Source organism: Macrobrachium rosenbergii, chromosome 8 (genome assembly GCF_040412425.1).
Source record: "Macrobrachium rosenbergii isolate ZJJX-2024 chromosome 8, ASM4041242v1, whole genome shotgun sequence".
Classification (NCBI taxonomy): domain Eukaryota; kingdom Metazoa; phylum Arthropoda; class Malacostraca; order Decapoda; family Palaemonidae; genus Macrobrachium; species Macrobrachium rosenbergii.
Window position 1 is genome coordinate 80,660,988 of NC_089748.1, and position 19,163 is coordinate 80,680,150.

A 19,163-nucleotide genomic window follows, 5' to 3' on the forward strand; every position below is an offset into this window, starting at 1 on the left:
CCGTTTGCTAGTGGGGTGTACAAGCTTTTCCTACCAAAAACAAAAGCGATGGGTCTGATTCTCGCTACGTTTTACTATACTCAAAATCATATTTTTTTCTTTTAATTTTAGAACAGGTGACTGACATTCCTCCAAAAGGGCAACTCTAGTCAACATATCAAGTTCAGCAAAGGTAAGCAAAAATGTTTTTGGAAAGATCTGGAGAATGTTGAACCAACAAGAACGCCTTTGCCTAGGAATCAGAATGATAAAGTTGACATATTCGCTATCATGTATGATACTCAAGGATGCCCGGAACAATATTATAAATATATATTTTTAATCTCTGGTGCTGTGCTATTAATGGTAAAGGCAAACCCGATCTCAGATAAGGCTTGGTGCTTCGCAATAAGAGGCCTTCTTTTTTATTTTTGCATGGCTTCCCCCCACGAGAATCACTGCCACCATAATAACGGCCATGGGAGGATTCAAGACCCATGTTTTCCTGGTCTCGAACTTTTTCTTCTTTTCTTAGGGTCTGAGTCACGCGGAGGCCTTATTTTGACCACCCATTGACCTTCCAGACATAAAAGAATACAGATTAAACGTTTCATTCCGTAAAGTCTGTTCGTAAGCATGATTACGATTTGTTAGGACTGAAAATAAGCTGTCGCTAACTTTTTGGAAAAGAAGTTCTTCCCCGTGGACAAAACAGAATTAACAAAAGGACCGTGGATGAGTGCGGTACTGCTCGGTTACTTGGGAAATTCTAGATCGAGAGGAAATCCTCAAAGATGTAAACTTATCAATACTATGTTTCTGCACTTTTATCCATCTATTGTAATATCTCAATTACCGTGTACTAGTGTGGTGCACGAGCCTTTCCTTCTAAAAGTGACCGATTCCCATATAATCCAAGGCCTTTTGTTTATTTCGGGAGTTGGGGCCACTCTTTTTCACGTTTTCTTCGTGCGTGAAATAGGTATGGCTATCACCCTGGGGTCTGCCGCTGAACCCGTGAAAAAAGAAAGCAGCGACGTTCAATATGAAAGCTAAATACTTCTGAGACTCAGACAGCGTTATCTTCAGACAATAACAATAGTCACAAACTTCTTGATATGTTACAATGGTATGTCTCTCCATAGTCAATATCGGTACGCATGATTGGAACCTTCTGGTAATAAATTATATAAATAGGTTAATGATAGATTCAGTCATGGACAGACTCTCTCTTGCTCTCTCTATGAAAAGTAAATACCTGCATAAAGCACGAGGTATAAGTTAAAAGTATTTGCAATAAAAACCGGTAGTATCAGCATCAGATCTCTCTTTCTCTCTCATGTGTACGACTAAACGCACACGCAGAGGCGCACACGAGATCAAGATTAAAGGGCAAGGGAGAGACAATCTTAGTTAAGTATCAGCAGAGTCCCTCGTCCTTATCGGGCCATCCGTCTCGCCTTATCTCTGGCGTTTGGGTTTTTAATGACTTATTCCCAAGCGTTTGATCTCTGTGCTCCTCACAGCGGAAAACATATCTATAGAGATATTTTATGCCACTTTTATCAAAGCATTGCCATCTTTCCCCTACTTTAAAAGACAGATAATCTTATTATCGTAAGATGTTGATGGCCACAGATGAGAGGAATGAATGAGCGCCGTTGTCGGCCACAAGATAACGTCACGCTGGGGGAAAACATATCGTACCGTATCTCTACGTACAATGTAATCGCACAGACGGATAAGAAACGTTATCTTTGAGGTGATGCAAAAAGCCACCGTGGAAGACCTGGCAGGATCTACTCTGTTCGAGATAGCACATATCTCACAACACTTTTGCCTCGTTTCCACAGTATAAATAGAGGAGCGCTATCTCATCTTATTACCCGCACTTGTTAAATCATGGAACACTTTATTTTCCGAAATCTGTCCGACGATGTGTCAAAAGATTCTATCTCCAGATGCAAACACTTAAATTTATTTCTCAAATCTAATCTACGATGCGGGGCTCACTCCTGGGACTTGCCCTTTGCAAACACGCACGGGCCAAAACATTTAGAGTCTAAACCGTTCGAATTTAATCTATTTACGATTTCCACTTTCGAAGACTAGTCAAGCCACTTAATTAAACAAAACCGCTATCTTAACGCCAAAGCAAGAACAACTTGACCAACTGTGAGTTGCATTTTATCGACATCTTGCATTCTTTTTGTGCCTATTTTGTAGTAATTTTTCCTTGTAAGCGATTTGAAACACCCCGCCCCCCTTTTTTTTTGTACATTTCCTCTCACACTCGTTAAAAATGATCTAGAGAGGACATTCAAAATTTATCTGAAATATTTCCTTTCATGTTTGTAGTTTCTAGTTTGCACCAATAATGGTCAGAAATGTATAAGATGAGGTATCGATACGAGAAATACATAGTTTATGTAACTGGCAAAATGTGGTAATTCAGTATTCATATTCAAAACAAATAGCTCAGTCACAATTGGCCTAAACTTCAGAGCAAATTTCCTTCTGTATTTCCTTGCATCTGTTTTGTACTTTTCACTCCCTGTGCCTTCGTACTTTTGCCTTCCCGATACTCACACGTCACCGAAAACGCTTTTGAGAGAAGCGACACAAGTGAGGGAGGTCCCGAATGAAAATGCGCCTTCGGTTCCTTAATCTGTACCGCTGGATGGCAAGACCCAATCTTCCTTCGAAATCTCCGGGGAAAGATCTAACCTTTAGCCATCAATCTTTTATCTTCCCAAACAATCTGGCGAAACCTACAAGCAAATCGGACCTGGGAACACCTGGTCGAGGGAAGAAAAAGAAGATGAGAGACGACGAACGGGAGGTAAGAGAAAAACGCCCAGTGACGAACAAAGAAGATTGGTAAATGGAAAAAAAAGTTTAATAAACAACAACAGCACAACAAAGCATGAATACTATTGCTGTTAATAATGATACTTTTATTATTTTCATAATTATCATTAAAGAGACAATACCAAAAATAATGGTAACGAAATTAAGTTTAATAGTAAGTGGTAAGAGGAATTACAAAAGTAAACTCCTCGTAGTGTACATGCTATTAGTAACAATACAGACCAGCGTGTCTGGAGAGTAATGGGGCATTTAACCTTACAGATTTATCTTCCTACAAAAATGCAATAAAGCTGGCAAGATGACGGCCGAGATAGGATGCTGAGCCACAAGTGAGCAATTCTAAATGGTCAAAAGAATTTCCCTAACTTGAGCGCTGGATGTCTACACTTGAAAATAGGTATCAGATATGGGAAATTATTTTAAGAAAAAGTTATTTAGATTCAGAAATAGGCTAATGTAAAATATCGAAAATCAGAAAAAATACGCACGTGATTGCTATTTCAGCAACCAGCCGTGTAATTTCGTCACACATTTCTGCAAGGTAAGCACAATTCGCATGTGATTTGCTTTAGCAATTGCAGACTTTCTGTCGTATTCAGTCATTGCTAAAACTTCTTTTGCTGAAAGAAGACGTTGTTCAAACGTCTATGCAAATATTCCTTCTTCGAGTCTTTGAAATTCTCGCTTTACAAGCCACTGAACTTTTCTCGACTATGACCAGTAAAAGTCCCTTTTATTTTCCATTCATTCTATTAAGGCTACACTTGATAGGACTACTGTAGCAATTAAAGTGTTCCATATACAAATACGTTAAGTGCTTTCACAAGTCTCCTTAACTTCTCCAGAATATTCCGAGTCAAGATTGTATTGACTGGACACCTGATTGATAGACTAATTATTTAATTCAAATGGCGTCACAGAATCAAAGGTATTGGAAACTGTGACATGGTGGCGCCTCAACAGAAAATGGACACTGGGTGAAACACATAGCATGCTATTCCCAAGTCACCAGTACCAAATGTGACAGTGGAATTTTCGTCATGAAATATAACTTACGATTTAACTATGCAATATTTCTCCAGAAGAAGGTCAAAGTAATAATGACTACTTTCAGAAAAAAGGGAAGCAGCATTTTCAGTAATTTTCGCAGGGGCAGAGGGGCTTTGCCAGAAGATCAAGAGCCCGGGAGGAGGCAGACATCTAACTCGTAGATCAATGTCTCATCAATGATAAAACAAAAGGTCTGATGGATGTGACATTATCACCATCATCTCTGTAAACAGGAGAAGCCTTACGAACAATGCCAAGTTTTCTGACAGCATTAGATATGTTTTCCAAGTGCTGTGAAAACGAAAGCTGAGCGTTGAAAATTCAGAATCATTCAGAACAGTGTTACCTACACTAAGTGAATGTAGTTAAAAAGCGGTATGAGTAAAAAAGCATTGCGCCCACAGACGCTCTAAATGTCCTTGTTGCTCCTAGCGTCTGGCCCTTGTCTGCAGTTCAACTAGAAATACAGGTCTTCGGAATTGGATAATATTGTCGTTGACGAGGTGTCCCACTCAAATAATTTCCTCATGGACTGTTGACATAATCTTAAATTGACTCAAGTTGTGACAGCGTTCTGGTGTAAACAAGGAAGAGGGTGGGTGGATCGAGGTTTGTTATGAAAAAGATATACAAGAAGTAGTTAATACAAGGACAGTTTGGTCATTATTATGGGTTCTTTCACATGTTAATTGGGAGCACACTGCCACCACATTGTTCTTGGAGAACGTACGTGAGAAAATAATCTACACTACGATTGGGGTTTTACTCTAAAAAAATCCCACTGTAAAACACAAAAAAATATCAAAGTGACATCGAGTACAAATTAATCGAGTAAAGTTTACTTTACCGACACTACACTTTATTTAACTGGCGTATCCTATCTTCTATGTCCGTGGTTGTTTGATAATGCAGCTCATTACTTAGTCACTATGAACGACGTTCGCATTAGAGATTTGTTACGGGAGATAAAGCTGGCTCTTGAACTTGGTTGCTTAGGTTTTCTCAGGACCATAATATCAGTTTATATTATTTTTATCTCTATTATTTTTGTCCCTTAAAAATTGCTCTTCCTCTACGCATACTTTGCCCAAGGATGTATAAATAGACAGGTATATTTCGTGTCTTGTATTGTTCTTAGAAAGAACATGTCTACGATAGATTTTTCAGAACTGATCTCATTTGCACAGGTACTCTGATGCCTTAGATTGCTTAGATACCATAATAAACATTCAGAATTGGGAATTTATTTCGAGGTTTGAGGAAATGTTATATATCTAATTGCATTTAAATATATCATCCTCGTTAACGGCGCTTTCATCAAATCATTTTGATAAGTTTCCGCATCACGATTTTCAAAGTTTGTTGAATCATTGATTTATAGTTTTATACCTTGCTGGCAACTGCTTAGGGCTCCACTTTCCACCTGCGTCTTTTTCCTTCCAAAGTTAGACAAAACTATTAAAAAAATTACTTGATTCTTTTCAGTTTGTGAATGAGCATGGAAATGAATAAATTATTATTTGTTTGGTGAGTTATTAAAAAATATTCGGCCAAACCGCTAAAGACTTCTGTGGCATGATATATGAAAAAATTGTGATAACGCGTGATAGTGGTCTTTTGCTGATAAGAATAGATTGATAAATGACGTTAATGGTGCAAAAGAAGCATACCGATAGGTATAAAAAAAAACGAAGTTCCATCAGAACCTCAAAGCATCCAGTAAAACTTTTTAATGCTGAATTTGAAATTTGCTTTAAACCTTAAGTGCAAAAGCAATTTCCCTAGTCATCACGTTTTTATGATGTAAGATTTCAAGAAAAATGTTATTTCCTTTCCACTGACGAAAGTTAATTCTTTTTTATACAAGGTTCGCTCTCATACTTTTCTCGTGGATTAAAATAAAGGTAGGAAAATCCATTCCTGACCTAAAGGTTAAGAGTTGAATTTATCAATGATATGGATGAAAAATAACTTATATTATAACATATGGGAGGCATCTGACTTCTTCTATGCACGGAAGGAAAATTGTGGAATGAAAATAAGTAATCCCATCGCAGGAATACTGGACAGACACTATGGAAACTCAACAACCATGACCAATTGCTGGGGTCTAAAGAGGAGATAAAAATATTGCTTTCACATTTGAACTAGTAAGGATTTCCGTGGAAATCTTTTACGATGTTCAATTCATTGTCTTCTATCCGTTTTCTTCAGCCATCTCATTACAGTTCTAACGTAAATGTATGAACTTAACAGATGAAGGAGATGACGCATCTGGGAACTTGAGGGAAACTCGAAAATGAGCTTCATGATTAAATATAATATATAGGGAAGAGATTAAGAGTAATAGTTGCCATAAGGCAAAAGGGTCTTCGGATCCACGTTAAGAGGACTGCTTCCTGAGGATTACATAACGCATCTTCTTAACTGCACTTACTGAAAATGTTTTCAAGTTAGGTTTAACTAGAAAGGAATGCACGATCGAAAGATACCTGGCGCCTTGTGCTAAAACAACTTAGCGACAAAGGCAGATAAGACCATCTGAAGCGAAAGATAATGGTAACTCGAAAAATAAACCAATAATAGAAAATGTTATGACTCCTGAGACTTCAAAGGTCACTTCTACCAGCATGCCCCTTACTATGCTTACATTTGGTGCATTGTAAACGAGGAATCCTCTCAGGTAGCCAATAAAAATCGATTTCGCAAGACGAAAACATCTAAGACGCAGGAATAACTTTTCCTTTGTATAAACGCTTTCGAGGAATAATGAAGTGATAACTGCCGCAGTAAAATTAGGTTATCTTAAACTGACACCGCGAGAAAATAACGAGATGTATAGCCTAGCGGAAATATAAAACAGAGAACCAGACACTGAATCAATAACTTACATTATGTAGCTTATAGTAGAGCCCACAAGCGTTGCAGACGGGCTCGCCATTCTGGTTGCGTCTCCAGAGTGTGGTCGTCGTGGTTTTGCAGTTGGCACAGCTCGTCCCGGCTCGCCGTTGAGCTGACTGAAACAGCAGAAAGAAGAAAATGGATAGCAATAGGAGTTGAGGTGATTCTCAGGAAATCTGTTCAACCTGCTAGGCCTAGCAAATAAAGATTCTCTTGGTTGTTTGAAATCTCAAATGCAATCTCTCGTAATCTATTTTTCTGAATATTTGCGTTTTTTCTTTTCTTTGCAAACATCTGCCTCCTTGTTACTGAGATGAGGCAGAATACACTGACAGGAGAACACAGCAAAAGATGGTATTCATCTTTAAACAGCGCGCTGAAGGTTGAAATACTTCATTTTCCAAGTTACTTAAAAATTCTAAGGGAAGGTCACATAAGCAGCAAACTATACTCTAATAAAGCTTTCCCGTCTGACTGATAACCTCGTTCTATTGGGGTTTTAGACTCATTCTCTCTCCTTGTTTGTAAAGTATCCTCTGCACTATTCAATCCAATGTATAACTAGTCTTAAGAGTGTTTCTTTGCCTTCTGTCTATGTCTTCGTTCGTCAGCCCATTTCATTCTTACTGTGTTTGGAGAAATATTCCTTTCAACTTTCTCCTACAGAGTTTCGCCCAGGCACATTCAACGCTTACAGTTCAATTTCAAAATCAATGCTAGTCTCTACATACTTTCACATATTGAATATTTTTCCCTCTTTAGTACTCCTCTTATAAAAGAAAAAAAGCGAAAAAGAGTTATAACTCTAAGAATCAATTCGTTACTTATTCTACTAACATTGGTAACATTATCTATTCCTTGTTATTCAATTATTCAACCTACTTTCATTCATTCCATGTTCATCGCTTCTTACTTTCCATTTTTCCTCATTCTCTTATCTTTGATACAGGCACCTTTGGTTTCCTTCCACCATAAATTCATTCTTTTTCACCGATCTCTGAAACTTTTCACCCTTTCTAAGTAATGGATCTGATGAAGCTTGGCAATAGCAAGTGATCGCTCACAGTTTTATTGAATTACCGGCGGAAAAATTATATTTCTGGGGACTTACTCCTTTAATACATATACATGCATACAACCACACACATATATATATATCTATCTATCTATATTTATATATATATGTATATATATATATCTATATATATATATATATATTATATATATATATATATATATATATATATATATATATATATATATATATATATATATATATATATATATATATATACATATATATATATATATATATATATATATATATATATATATATATAATATATAATATATATATATATAGTATATATATACTGTATATGTTGGCTGTAAATACAATTGAGATTATTTTAGAAATTCCTAAAACTTTCATGGGTATAATATCCTTTTCGGTGTAAGTAACAGTGATAAAGAATTTTTTTTAAGGGACAGAATGGCATTTTGTCAGGTATCAAGATCATCATGCGACTGGATCATAAGAGACGAAAACCTGGACTTTTGGAGGATTTTTCCCACATTAGTTCAGTTAAATTCAGATTGCATTGATAAAGAGACGTCTGCCTAGTGTTCTGAATACTGATAAAGAAGCCAGCGATTATAAATTCCAGAAATTCAAGCTGTATAATAGCCTCTTGCGTGTCTGAAGCACCAAAAATCCAAGAATACGGTTAAATACTGTGGCTATTCCGCATAAAGAATCGTGTCTGCCGTATCGATATTCTACAGCGTTTCGGAAAGCGTACACATGTGAGGAAAGGGGATACATTTTCCTCTCCGAAATTATGGGAAAATGAACCATAACTCTTTCAAACAGAACCGAGTAACGCAAAGTATTATAAATGCGAAGGGAGGAGACGATTTGGTAACAAAAATTACAGGAAGGAGATTGCCATCGTGGGCTACCGCAGAAATAGCGCAGGAAGCGACACGCGACCAGGAAACAATTGTAACCAGAATCTGGAATCTGGAAAGCCTACACCTTGAATCCCAGGGGCAGTTATGGAGAAACCATCATTTTGAAAGAACATTACTTGGAGACAGAGAATTGGGAACATTAGAGGGTTTTATTACTTTACTTTCCTATCCTGCTGAAGTGTTTCCATGTCTGACTGAACGGTGGAATTACATTTCAGTTTTAAAATAAAGAGCCGAGGAAAAGATTTTTCCTTCGATTTTCATTAGCGCCTTTAAATAAGAAGAAAAAGCAGAGAAATGTTATTACTATTCACTTCAAAATAGGTCTTGGTATGTGTTCCGGATTAAATCACTCTTCAAGAAATGAAACTAACTGTTATGAAATTAGCTGTTTTTTTCTCTTGCTTAATTTCTGATAACACCTTTTCGAATAATTTTTGAAGACTGGCTTGGACTGTTTTTATTTCGGTAGGGGCCTTGGCGATTACATGGATAGCTGAAAAATATCTGGGGACCGAAGGCGGCTTCACACTAAAAGACGTAAAGCCGTCAAACTTGACTTAGAAATAATCTGATTTTGTGACAGTTTAGTTTACAAAAATCCGAGTTGATTCTGAAAGTTCAATTTAAGATTCGTAACTTCGAATATAACTGCTTCGTCCTAATTATTCATTCATTCACCCTTTGCTTGGAGACACCGAATACACATTTAAATATCGCTCGACTTTCTGACGTCATAACAACGATATAATGACGGCGTAGCACTTCTAACACCAAAATATCTTAACAAACCGCTCTTCTTCTTCCATACGGGTGGTGGGCCACTTCTGAATAACGTGTGGTTCTTTCACGTTAAGTTTCACAAATGAGTCAGTTTTACAAAATTCAGTTGTATATGTCACTTCGTTACATCATATAATGCAAGTTATGAAGCATTTATGAATTATGGTAAACAATGAGTTTTGTGGGTCTGTATCTTGGAACCTTTTGAGAAACTGTCCTGAAACTGTCGAACGTTATCAAGAACTGTTATATTTCAGATTTCAGGTTGGTACTTCATTAGGTCTCAGACATCTGAAACCTCCCGATGGATATTTAATTTTTATTACTATAAACGATTGCAATGTGTTTTGATTACCAATTATGAATGCTTAAAAAATCCAAACGGCTACTGAGGGAATCCTTTAAGTTTCTCCGGTGGAGCTGATATCTCTAGAAATTTTAATATTGGGAGGAGGGTGGATGTGTGTGTGTGTGTGTGTGCGCTTGGGGAAGAAGGCCCAAGGAGGTTAGATTTAACCTCCTTGGAGGGGAGGGGACCAAGCCAGTTCAACACAGCGTCGGTACCGGGGTTAGTTTCTAACCTCATTGGTCGGTACCAAGCCCGGAAAAATAGGGAGGGTTGGAGTCGAGAAGGCATCCGTCCGTAAAAAAATACCAAAACCAATTATGAAATGAGTCGTTCAAGACAGAAACCACTAGATGAGGTTCATTATCGACAGCAACCCCGACTGCGGATTAAGACGAGAAGACGTGATTCGTAATGTGTAATTATTTCTATGGAATAAGCATGTAGCCTACTCACTCAAAACTGAAAAATTGACAATGGAAAATCTGTAAGGAAAGTTAAATGCAGAAAGAAGTAATACGTAAATTAAACACATGACGGCTAAACAAGTAATGAAATGACAAGAAACTGTGCCTAGTACAGCATCAGGTAAGGAAACTCAACGCAAGACAGTGTTAAGCTGTCGTACAATTGCTACGCCACAGCTCTAGGTTTGAGAGCACTGGTTACATGATCACCAACTAGCCCAAAGCAATGAAATGTGGCAGAAAAAGGTGGCAGCCACAAACTGTAAAGTCCTTGGCCACAAATAGCGCCACTGATACCCTTATCAAGTGCGTAAAATAATTGAAAGAAGGGAGTGCTGCATGCTTCAAATTGCTGCAGGAGTACCAGCAGATGATGATGGTGAAGAGGAAGGAGAAGAAGAAGAAGAAGAAGTGTGTGTGTGTGTGTGTGTGAGTGTGAGAGAGAGAGAGAGAGAGAGAGAGAGAGTCTGCACCCTCTTTACCTGCCAGCTATCTCCTCATCTCTCCTCCGAATCGAAAGCATCTCTTCACACTCCGATACATCATCTCTCCAACACCTATTTATCGCATTTTCTTTACATCTTAATTAGTGATCTAGCCGTCACTATAAATTTCACATTCACCTAATATTTGTTGTTCGTTGTCTAAACCTTTTCTTTGCTATAACTTCAGGTGAGAGAAACCTTTTCCGAGTATCACTTACACTCATTTTTATCTGTCTCCCTCCAAAGCTCATATTTCTCTTTACGTTATTGCAGTTCCAAATTGCATTATCTCTTTGCTACGTAACATCTACTAGTTTAAATAACTACTGCTCTGAATATCCTTATGCAAAGATATAGTACAGGTTGTGTAATGCTGACCGTCGTATTTTCTTTTAACGTACACTGTAGTATTCAACAATTTCGTTCCATAATTTGTTAGCATTGTATCGATGATCCTATTTAAATTCGTTGCCTCATTTCATCGAGACGATTTAACGGTCACCCCTCCCTTCACCACACAATTCTGTGAATGGAAGAGGAGGGGGCAAAAAATCTGCTTTTATTCTTTTATTTTAGTTTTTCATTTGCCTCTTCATTTTTATAATTAATCCTAGGCATGTCTTGTTCCATTTTCCTTCTATCCTAACTCAAACCCAACCATTTTATTTCCTTCTTTCGTAATCTCATTTACTTGTTCGCTGTTCTTTCCATCAGTTAAACTCATCTGCACATCGCTCATTCTTCTTTCTGTCTCATAACTCATTTCCTTCTGTCTTTCATCGCTTACCAACACTTTATATATCTTTCTTTGAATCCATAAAATACTTTCCATTTTTCAAAATGTACATTCGCCTGCGGCCAATTCTGAATAATTCGTCAACGAAGAACAATTTTGGTGCTTACGTAATCTGACAGACAGACGTTACAATCAATACTTTGGTGCAAACATTGCCAATGATGTATGGAACACAAAGCGAGGATCTCAGTGCAAGAAGTCACCAGTTAGCAATATTTTGATAAAAGAATTTAGCAACTATTAGAGAGGTCTTTGCAACTGAATCAAGGAATCGATTAATGGCTAGGTTTCGAGAGAGATTTGATGTTTCTTCTGCATCACCAAGAATGAAAGCACATAAATCTCTTGACAAGAGAGAGAGAGAGAGAGAGAGAGAGAGAGAGAGAGAGAGAGAGAGAGAGGTGGGAAGTGTATCAAAATGTTGCTGAAACCGGTCAAATTATTCCTTGCAGGGGAATTGCATGCTATATCTTATTAATCATAACTATAATGTAATATACAAATTACTAAGGATCCTTCAAATCAATGACAAGCCAAGAGCGAGCCCTTCCTCAGTCTAAGCTGAGAACTGGAAAATACGTGCAGTGGGCGGTGTCGCTTTATACCTTTGCTAAAAACTGGAATCACCAGTTCGGGATGCTGTAGGAATTGTCTCCTGAACACTTCGCATGTTTCTCTTATTGAGAAGCGAGGAACTGAGACCATTCGTACCTTGGGTCATTTAACAATTACTTAATTGAAAAATTCATAAATTGTACCATGCAGAATTTACGCTGTCATCTTTTCCAAATAGCATTAACTTATTAAGGATATTATCTAAAAAAAAAAAAAAAAAAGAAACTGGACTTTTGATGTAAAATGCGAGAATTTGGGTGAGGAATTTTCATTCATTTGAATAAATGCCTGTCACGTTAAATTCTAATATGGATATCATATTTGGAATACAATTTCGTTTCATATATTTTACCATACTTCAAAGCATAAATCTTACACGGAATGGTAAATCTGACGGTTTCTACCCAATTAATCATTTTGCGGTATCTCATACAAAAAATAAATTTTACTCATAAAAAGATTAATTTTTTGAACCAGGTCTCTCTGAAATTTGACGGGTTCTCTCACTCGTTGTAACTCCTCTATATTTAATATGTGGAATGATACTTTATTTATCAATTTAAAACTTTTTAGGAATGGAAAAGACCCGGAACACCTAAACTTGATTGCACGATAACATTTTGACTATATACTCTTGATAAAAGATAAAGGCTGACAGCATCTTTTAGTAAATACTCTGAGACAATGGATTTGACAAATTTTGTGAATCTAATTTGCTCCTTCTGCAAGGAGATAGGTTTGATACCGCCCGAGGGAAAACTTTCGGATTCTATTAAGCATTATTTGGTTACATTTTCCTCGTTGTTACGAAAGACCATACTGCAGACTATTTTCTCTAAATGATATAAGATGCAGTTGGCAACTCGTCCCAAAGAAGTAAAAATATTACACATCTTACCAAGCAAGTAGAAAGTTAACTTCTTAATAAAGGAACGAAGCTGCCGATTTCTTATCGAAGAGGCAAAAATATTTACTTGGCATATCATTCCTGAGTGGAGGGAACGAATTGTTATACACGCATGTTTTCTCCTCAACGAAAATATTCTATAAAATCAAATCAAGTGACATTCTACATCTGAATACTTTCTTTCACCTACTTTATTTCACCTGTCTCCAATCATGATAATGAAGCAAATGAGAATGGTAAGGAAATACTGAGAACGTTTAATTTATCTGTGGCAAAAATTATAAGAAAGCTTACGGCTACAGGCACTCGGAAGTCAAGCCAAGAAAAAGTCTCACCTCTTCTGCTGTTTCATATTGTACCATTTACGTTGGTTTCACGGGTTTCTGGTAAGCGCACTTTGACTGGTCAGGTTCCTGTTGCAGCAAATGCAACTGCAAGAGACTTATTACTTTAACCTGGTAAGTTTACTGCGCAGCTCCTTCGCTCGATTTAACATTTCCCCTGGACTCGCTGGAAAGTAATAAGTGACAAGTCTGCCAGAGCACAGATTGGACCCCAGGTCTTCAAATTCCATTTCCTGCAAGGGCGGGTTACCCCAGCTCTTGGGGGTTTACATCATGAGTAAGCTTTCACAGCCCTTAATCTCCGAGGTTTACTTCTTGTATCGGTCCCCTTAGCAATACATGCAGGAGGTTTACTTAGTGGATTAGTGGCATAAAACCACTCTTGAAGGTTTATCACACGGCTTAATTCCCAAACCATTTCTTTTGAGGATTTACCTAATCTCCAAGGTTTACCTCGCACGTCAGTTCTCACAATACATACTTTCAAAGGCTATTTTCATGGGTCACGTCCTGTAACTAGACCTACTTTATGGGTTCTTCTCCATGAACACGCACCTCAAGCTTTACCATACAGGTCGGTTTCCATCTAACCCATTCTTTCAATACATTTCCTCATAAGGCGGTTCCCATTACCCTCCTACTAACGGCTTGTTTCCCATAGCAATCTAATGGATTGCTATTCCCATAGCAATCTAATGGATCTCATAGGTCGGTTTCTATAATCCCAGATGTGACGGGTTTGTTTCCACAGCTTTTATCTAGGAAGCGTACCTCATAGTTGGTCTCCAAGGCCAAGGTCTAGAGACTATAGAGAGTATAGGAGGTCTTGTCAGCGCTGACCCAAAATAAGTCCTCTTCTGCGCAGGTCGAGAGCGTGACGTCAACAACCTCGCCTGAGGCTACCAAGAGGAAAGGCCTTTATTAATCCACTGGACAACAGCAGAGAAATACCTGCGTTTGCAGATGCTCCACGCTTAGTAAAGCTTATTAGAAATAACTTTCTTGACTTTGATTCATATTATCGGATGGTACGTATGCTCACAATGTCCAGTTAGAGAACTAATAAAGAGGGGCAAAAATGATCTTCGGACAGCATATAAACTTTCCGGAAAATATATCAATGTTAGCCTATAGGTACGCAACGCATGAGAGTTAAATTTTCCGTGCAACTGCTGTCTGAAACTACCTCTAAAACTATTAATCACTTCGGCAACCAAGGTAAATTTGAAGATAAGGACTGGAAAAGTACAAGCCAGTTCATTCGGGTTGTTGATAGATGGTTTAATTTGTTTAATTCTCGAGTGCCAACTGATAGAAAATCATCAAGAAATGCTTACGGACTAAACCTGGAAACAGAAGACAAAATCATGCAAGACATGAGTAAAACCGCTAGAGAAATGAAAGTGATGAAAAGTAAAGTGCTGTATCCTTTTCAGAAAGGTCTGGTCATATCCTGTTCGTCTAAAAAGTCTAACTTGCTGAAAATGGCCAAAGTAAAATTTGGCATGACGTATATATTGACTTACAGACTAAATCAGGATGGGTTGGAGCAATTTTTTGGTTGCATAAGGCAAATGGGAGCGTGCTGTCAGTACCCATCACAAGTTGCATTTAAACATCGTCTCAGAGCCCACCTTTTAGGAAAAGAGCAACGTTGAAAACTGCATCAGTGAAAATGTAACATGGGTCTCATTTTCCCACATCCCTGACTAACAGGACGCATCGTTTGCAGAGAGAGCTCAGTTTATCAGCAATTTTATTTTGCTTACCAGAATTTGATATGCATGATCAAAGTGATGACTTCATAGACCAGGAAGTCGACGACAAACATTGGAAGATGCCACAGAAGAAGAACGTTTGCGATATGTTGGCGGTTTCATTGCTCGAAAGTTTCCACAATATCAACATTCGGGAGCAAAAGTAACAAAGGGAGATGACACATGGATTGGTGCCATAAGCTTTAGAGACGGCAAACTAATGAAATCTAGTGAAGTGTTTCTTGAATTTTGAAGTGTATGGATAAGAAGTTTGATTCTCACCATGGTGGGAAAAAATTTTAACAGCAGGAAAGAGAACGATCATTATATTAGCTGAAATAATTAGCAGTCACATTCAATTATCTTCAGAAGTCATAAAGTATTTTGTTCGTTGCCGTACATTTTTTACAATTCGAAATTTGAACGGAGACACTACTTGTTCCAGAAAAGTGGTGAATAAGATGAAAAAGTTAGTGACATAACTAGTAACATGCGATTAAAACATGTGCGAAATGTGATTTTATGGACATTTGTTAAGTGTGTATAATTCTAGAAATATATTTATATTATTGTTTAGAATGTTCTTTAGAACTCCCTTACAATTATTTGTTTTAACGTAATAAAATATAGTTTTTATCTATTATTTTCCTTAACAAACAGATAATAGTATTTAAAAACGGAATAAAATAGGAGAGAGCAAAGGTAGATTTTCTACAGTTTTAATGTTATTTGGCGAAAATGTCCTAATGATCTTTCTCATGAATATTCCTTATAACATAGTAGAATGAAGAATCTTTATCTGACTATTACTTTAATCATCGAATAGCCTAGAGTATTAAAAAAGACGGGAAAAAGAAGGTAAAGGTAGGATTTCTATAGGTGTAAGGAGCCTGATAGTGGTTATTGTGACGTCACGCACCTCACCGTTTAATCCTCTACCAAGGATAAAGCTGCGCGTGACAAGACCTCCTGTACTATCTAGAACTTGTCCAAGGCCTTATTCTTGAGAGCTTGCCTCATGGGAACGATTCCATAGCCATAATCCATGAGGCTAACCTCATGGGTCGGCATACCTCATCGCTTGATTTGCATGGCTTACTTCATGGGCTGCTTTCCATTGTTCTATCTCGAAGGATTATTTCATGGTCTATAATTCTTACCTTACCTTAAAAGCTTACCTCATCGACTGCTTTCCATAGCCCTAACCTCGTAGGTTTACCTTATAAGACGATTTCTGCTATTTTATTGGCTCATTCTCACAATCCCAAATTTTATAGCTTTACCCCATGGCCGATTTTTGGACCGAATTTTTGAAGGCTTATCTGATGGATAGGTTTCTTAAACCCACTTCAGAAGGTTTACTTCATGGGTCGATTCCAATAACCTTGTGCTCGGAAGATTACAACAAAGATACTCTATTGATACGCATTACTTCATTATTGTTCTGTAGCAGTGGAACATTAAATCTGATTTTTGATTGCGAAAGCATAATAACTATCTCAATAATCATGACAGTAATGCTGTTTCCCCAAGCCTATGCAGACGGAGAAAATTTTTTAGTTTTCCTCCTGTCAAACTACCCATATGTCCTTCCATCCTAAATAATATTGAATTAAATCAGTTGCGGAGATATATGATGAACTCACCATTCGCTGCTTAGGTTTGATGAGCGGTCTGTTCTGTCCGTTCATCTTGTAGTAGAGGCCACAGGCGTTGCACAAGTAGTGGCCGTTCCCGTCCCGACGCCAAAGGGGCGTCGACGTCGCTCCGCAGTTGACGCATTCCCGACCCTCTGTAATGTAGGGGACGTCATGTAAGTTAAACCCTTCAGTGCAATACTAGGCTTAACTTTAGCAGAAGAAAAGCATGACCAAAATGGCTCATGATACACAAACACAATTACATCACTAGTTCATAAAAACAGTAGGTTCAAAGTTCATAAATGAACTAGAGTAAAAAAAAAATTACCAATAAAATAATTACATTATTTTATACCAGCCTAAAGATGTATTTTATTTATGATTATGAGTAAAATTAAAATATGTTTTTATGAACTTAATAAGATCATGATATTTTTTCTTCACTAAAAACATTTTAGATTGTTTTTCTTATTCATCAGAGACGAAGATTTCCTCACACTTGCAGTTGCCTAGTCATTTGGTTAATAATTCCCGGAGCTGCTAAAGATATTAAACTGTAATGCCTATATGTCTTTCTTTTCATGGAATCTATGCGAATTATGAAATGCTGTCTGAAATTTTAGTGAAATTCAGTGATGCTCCACGATTCTGATATCGGAGAGCGAAATCAAGTTGTAAGTTAACTAGAGGAAAATGCCCTATCAAACACATTACAGCATCTAAGGTAATTCTTTGGACACATTAGAGGAAACATCTGTTAAAGCAATTTACTGAAAGTAAAGGTTTTCATGTTATGATGAATTTTTAAAAATATCGAAGAAAAAATGTTTTTAAGTTCGATAGTAAAGCACAAATTCTCATTCAACGAAGAATTTTGTAAGTCAATTTTCTTTAAAATAATACTGCAGTTAGTTATCATAACTACAAAATGCTGTTTGATTGACTTAAAAATAGAAATAACGAAATAACTTCTGTTTTTGCGGTTCGTGAAGGTCCGTAAAACAATACCTGAAAACCTTGTCTCAACACCAACTGCAAATGCAAGGAAGCGTCACATCAGGTCATATACTGTAAATATTAAAGGCATAAAATCTGTCAAATGAAATTCGAAAAGGTCCCAAGGTCTGTAGGAGCTTGACTATTTGTCTCTTCCATTTTACTTTACAATTTTCCTTATCGTTATGAACGACTGGGTTACAAGGAAAGATGATGTGGAACTTGTCGAATTACATAACTCATAATTAATTGATAAAATTTGATCAATAATAAAACAATTTAAAAACAACTAAAAAAGTACATTTCAGTGCCTGCAAAATAATGACATAGAGCAACACAGTTAATTCTAAAAAGTATTTAATATATATATATATATATATATATATATATAATATATATAATATATATATATATATATATATATATATATATATATATATATATATATATATATATATATATATATATATATATATATATATATATATATATATATATATATATATATATATATATATATATATATATATATATATATATATATATATAATATATATATATATATATATATATATAAATAGCTATTCTTTTAACTCCTGAATAATGTTCATAAATTATGGCAATAATAATAATGTGTATATCATTCTGAAACAAAAACTACGGTAACAAAAGAGGTGAAAGCAAAAGCTACGCGACATGCATCAAGGTCATGATTTGAATGTGACATGCAGTCTGTTGTAAGTGAAATGGCTTGAACTCCTGAATGGCTCCAGAAATGAAGGAACTGTCTTAATCAATACAAAATGGCCTTCACTGAATCTCATCTTCGACATCATTTCGACTATGAGCGACCACTCGCCTTCACGTATTGCTGTGATCTACCAAAATTCAGTACCTACATATTTTTCTCTTTGGAGTTGATATTTTCTCTTTGAAGCTGATATTTTCTCTTTGGAGTTGATATTTTCCCTTCGGTGTTGATATTTTCTCTTCGGTATTTATATTTTCTCTTTGGAACTGATAATTTCTCTTTGGAGTTGATATTTTCTCTTTAGAGTTACTTTCTTTTTCTAGTTGATATTTTCTCTTTGGAATTGATATTTTCTCTTTGGAGTTTATATCTTCTCTTTGGAGTTGATGTTTTCTCTTTGGAGTAACTTTCTTTTTAGAGTTGATATTTTCTCTTTGGAGTTACTTTCTTTTTGGAGTCGATATTTTCTCTTCGGAGTTTATATTTTTCTCTTTGGAGTTG

At 36.6% G+C, this 19,163-nt stretch overlaps 1 protein-coding gene across 1 annotated transcript in view; it reads right to left on the minus strand.

Moving 5' to 3' along the window:
• Nucleotides 1-19,163, minus strand: part of LOC136841008 (GATA-binding factor 1-A-like) — a 149,074-nt gene that overhangs the window by 31,449 nt on the left and 98,462 nt on the right. The window contains 2 exon segments of the mRNA XM_067108045.1: nucleotides 6,792-6,917; nucleotides 16,922-17,067. Coding sequence (XP_066964146.1) covers nucleotides 6,792-6,917; nucleotides 16,922-17,067 — 272 coding nt within the window.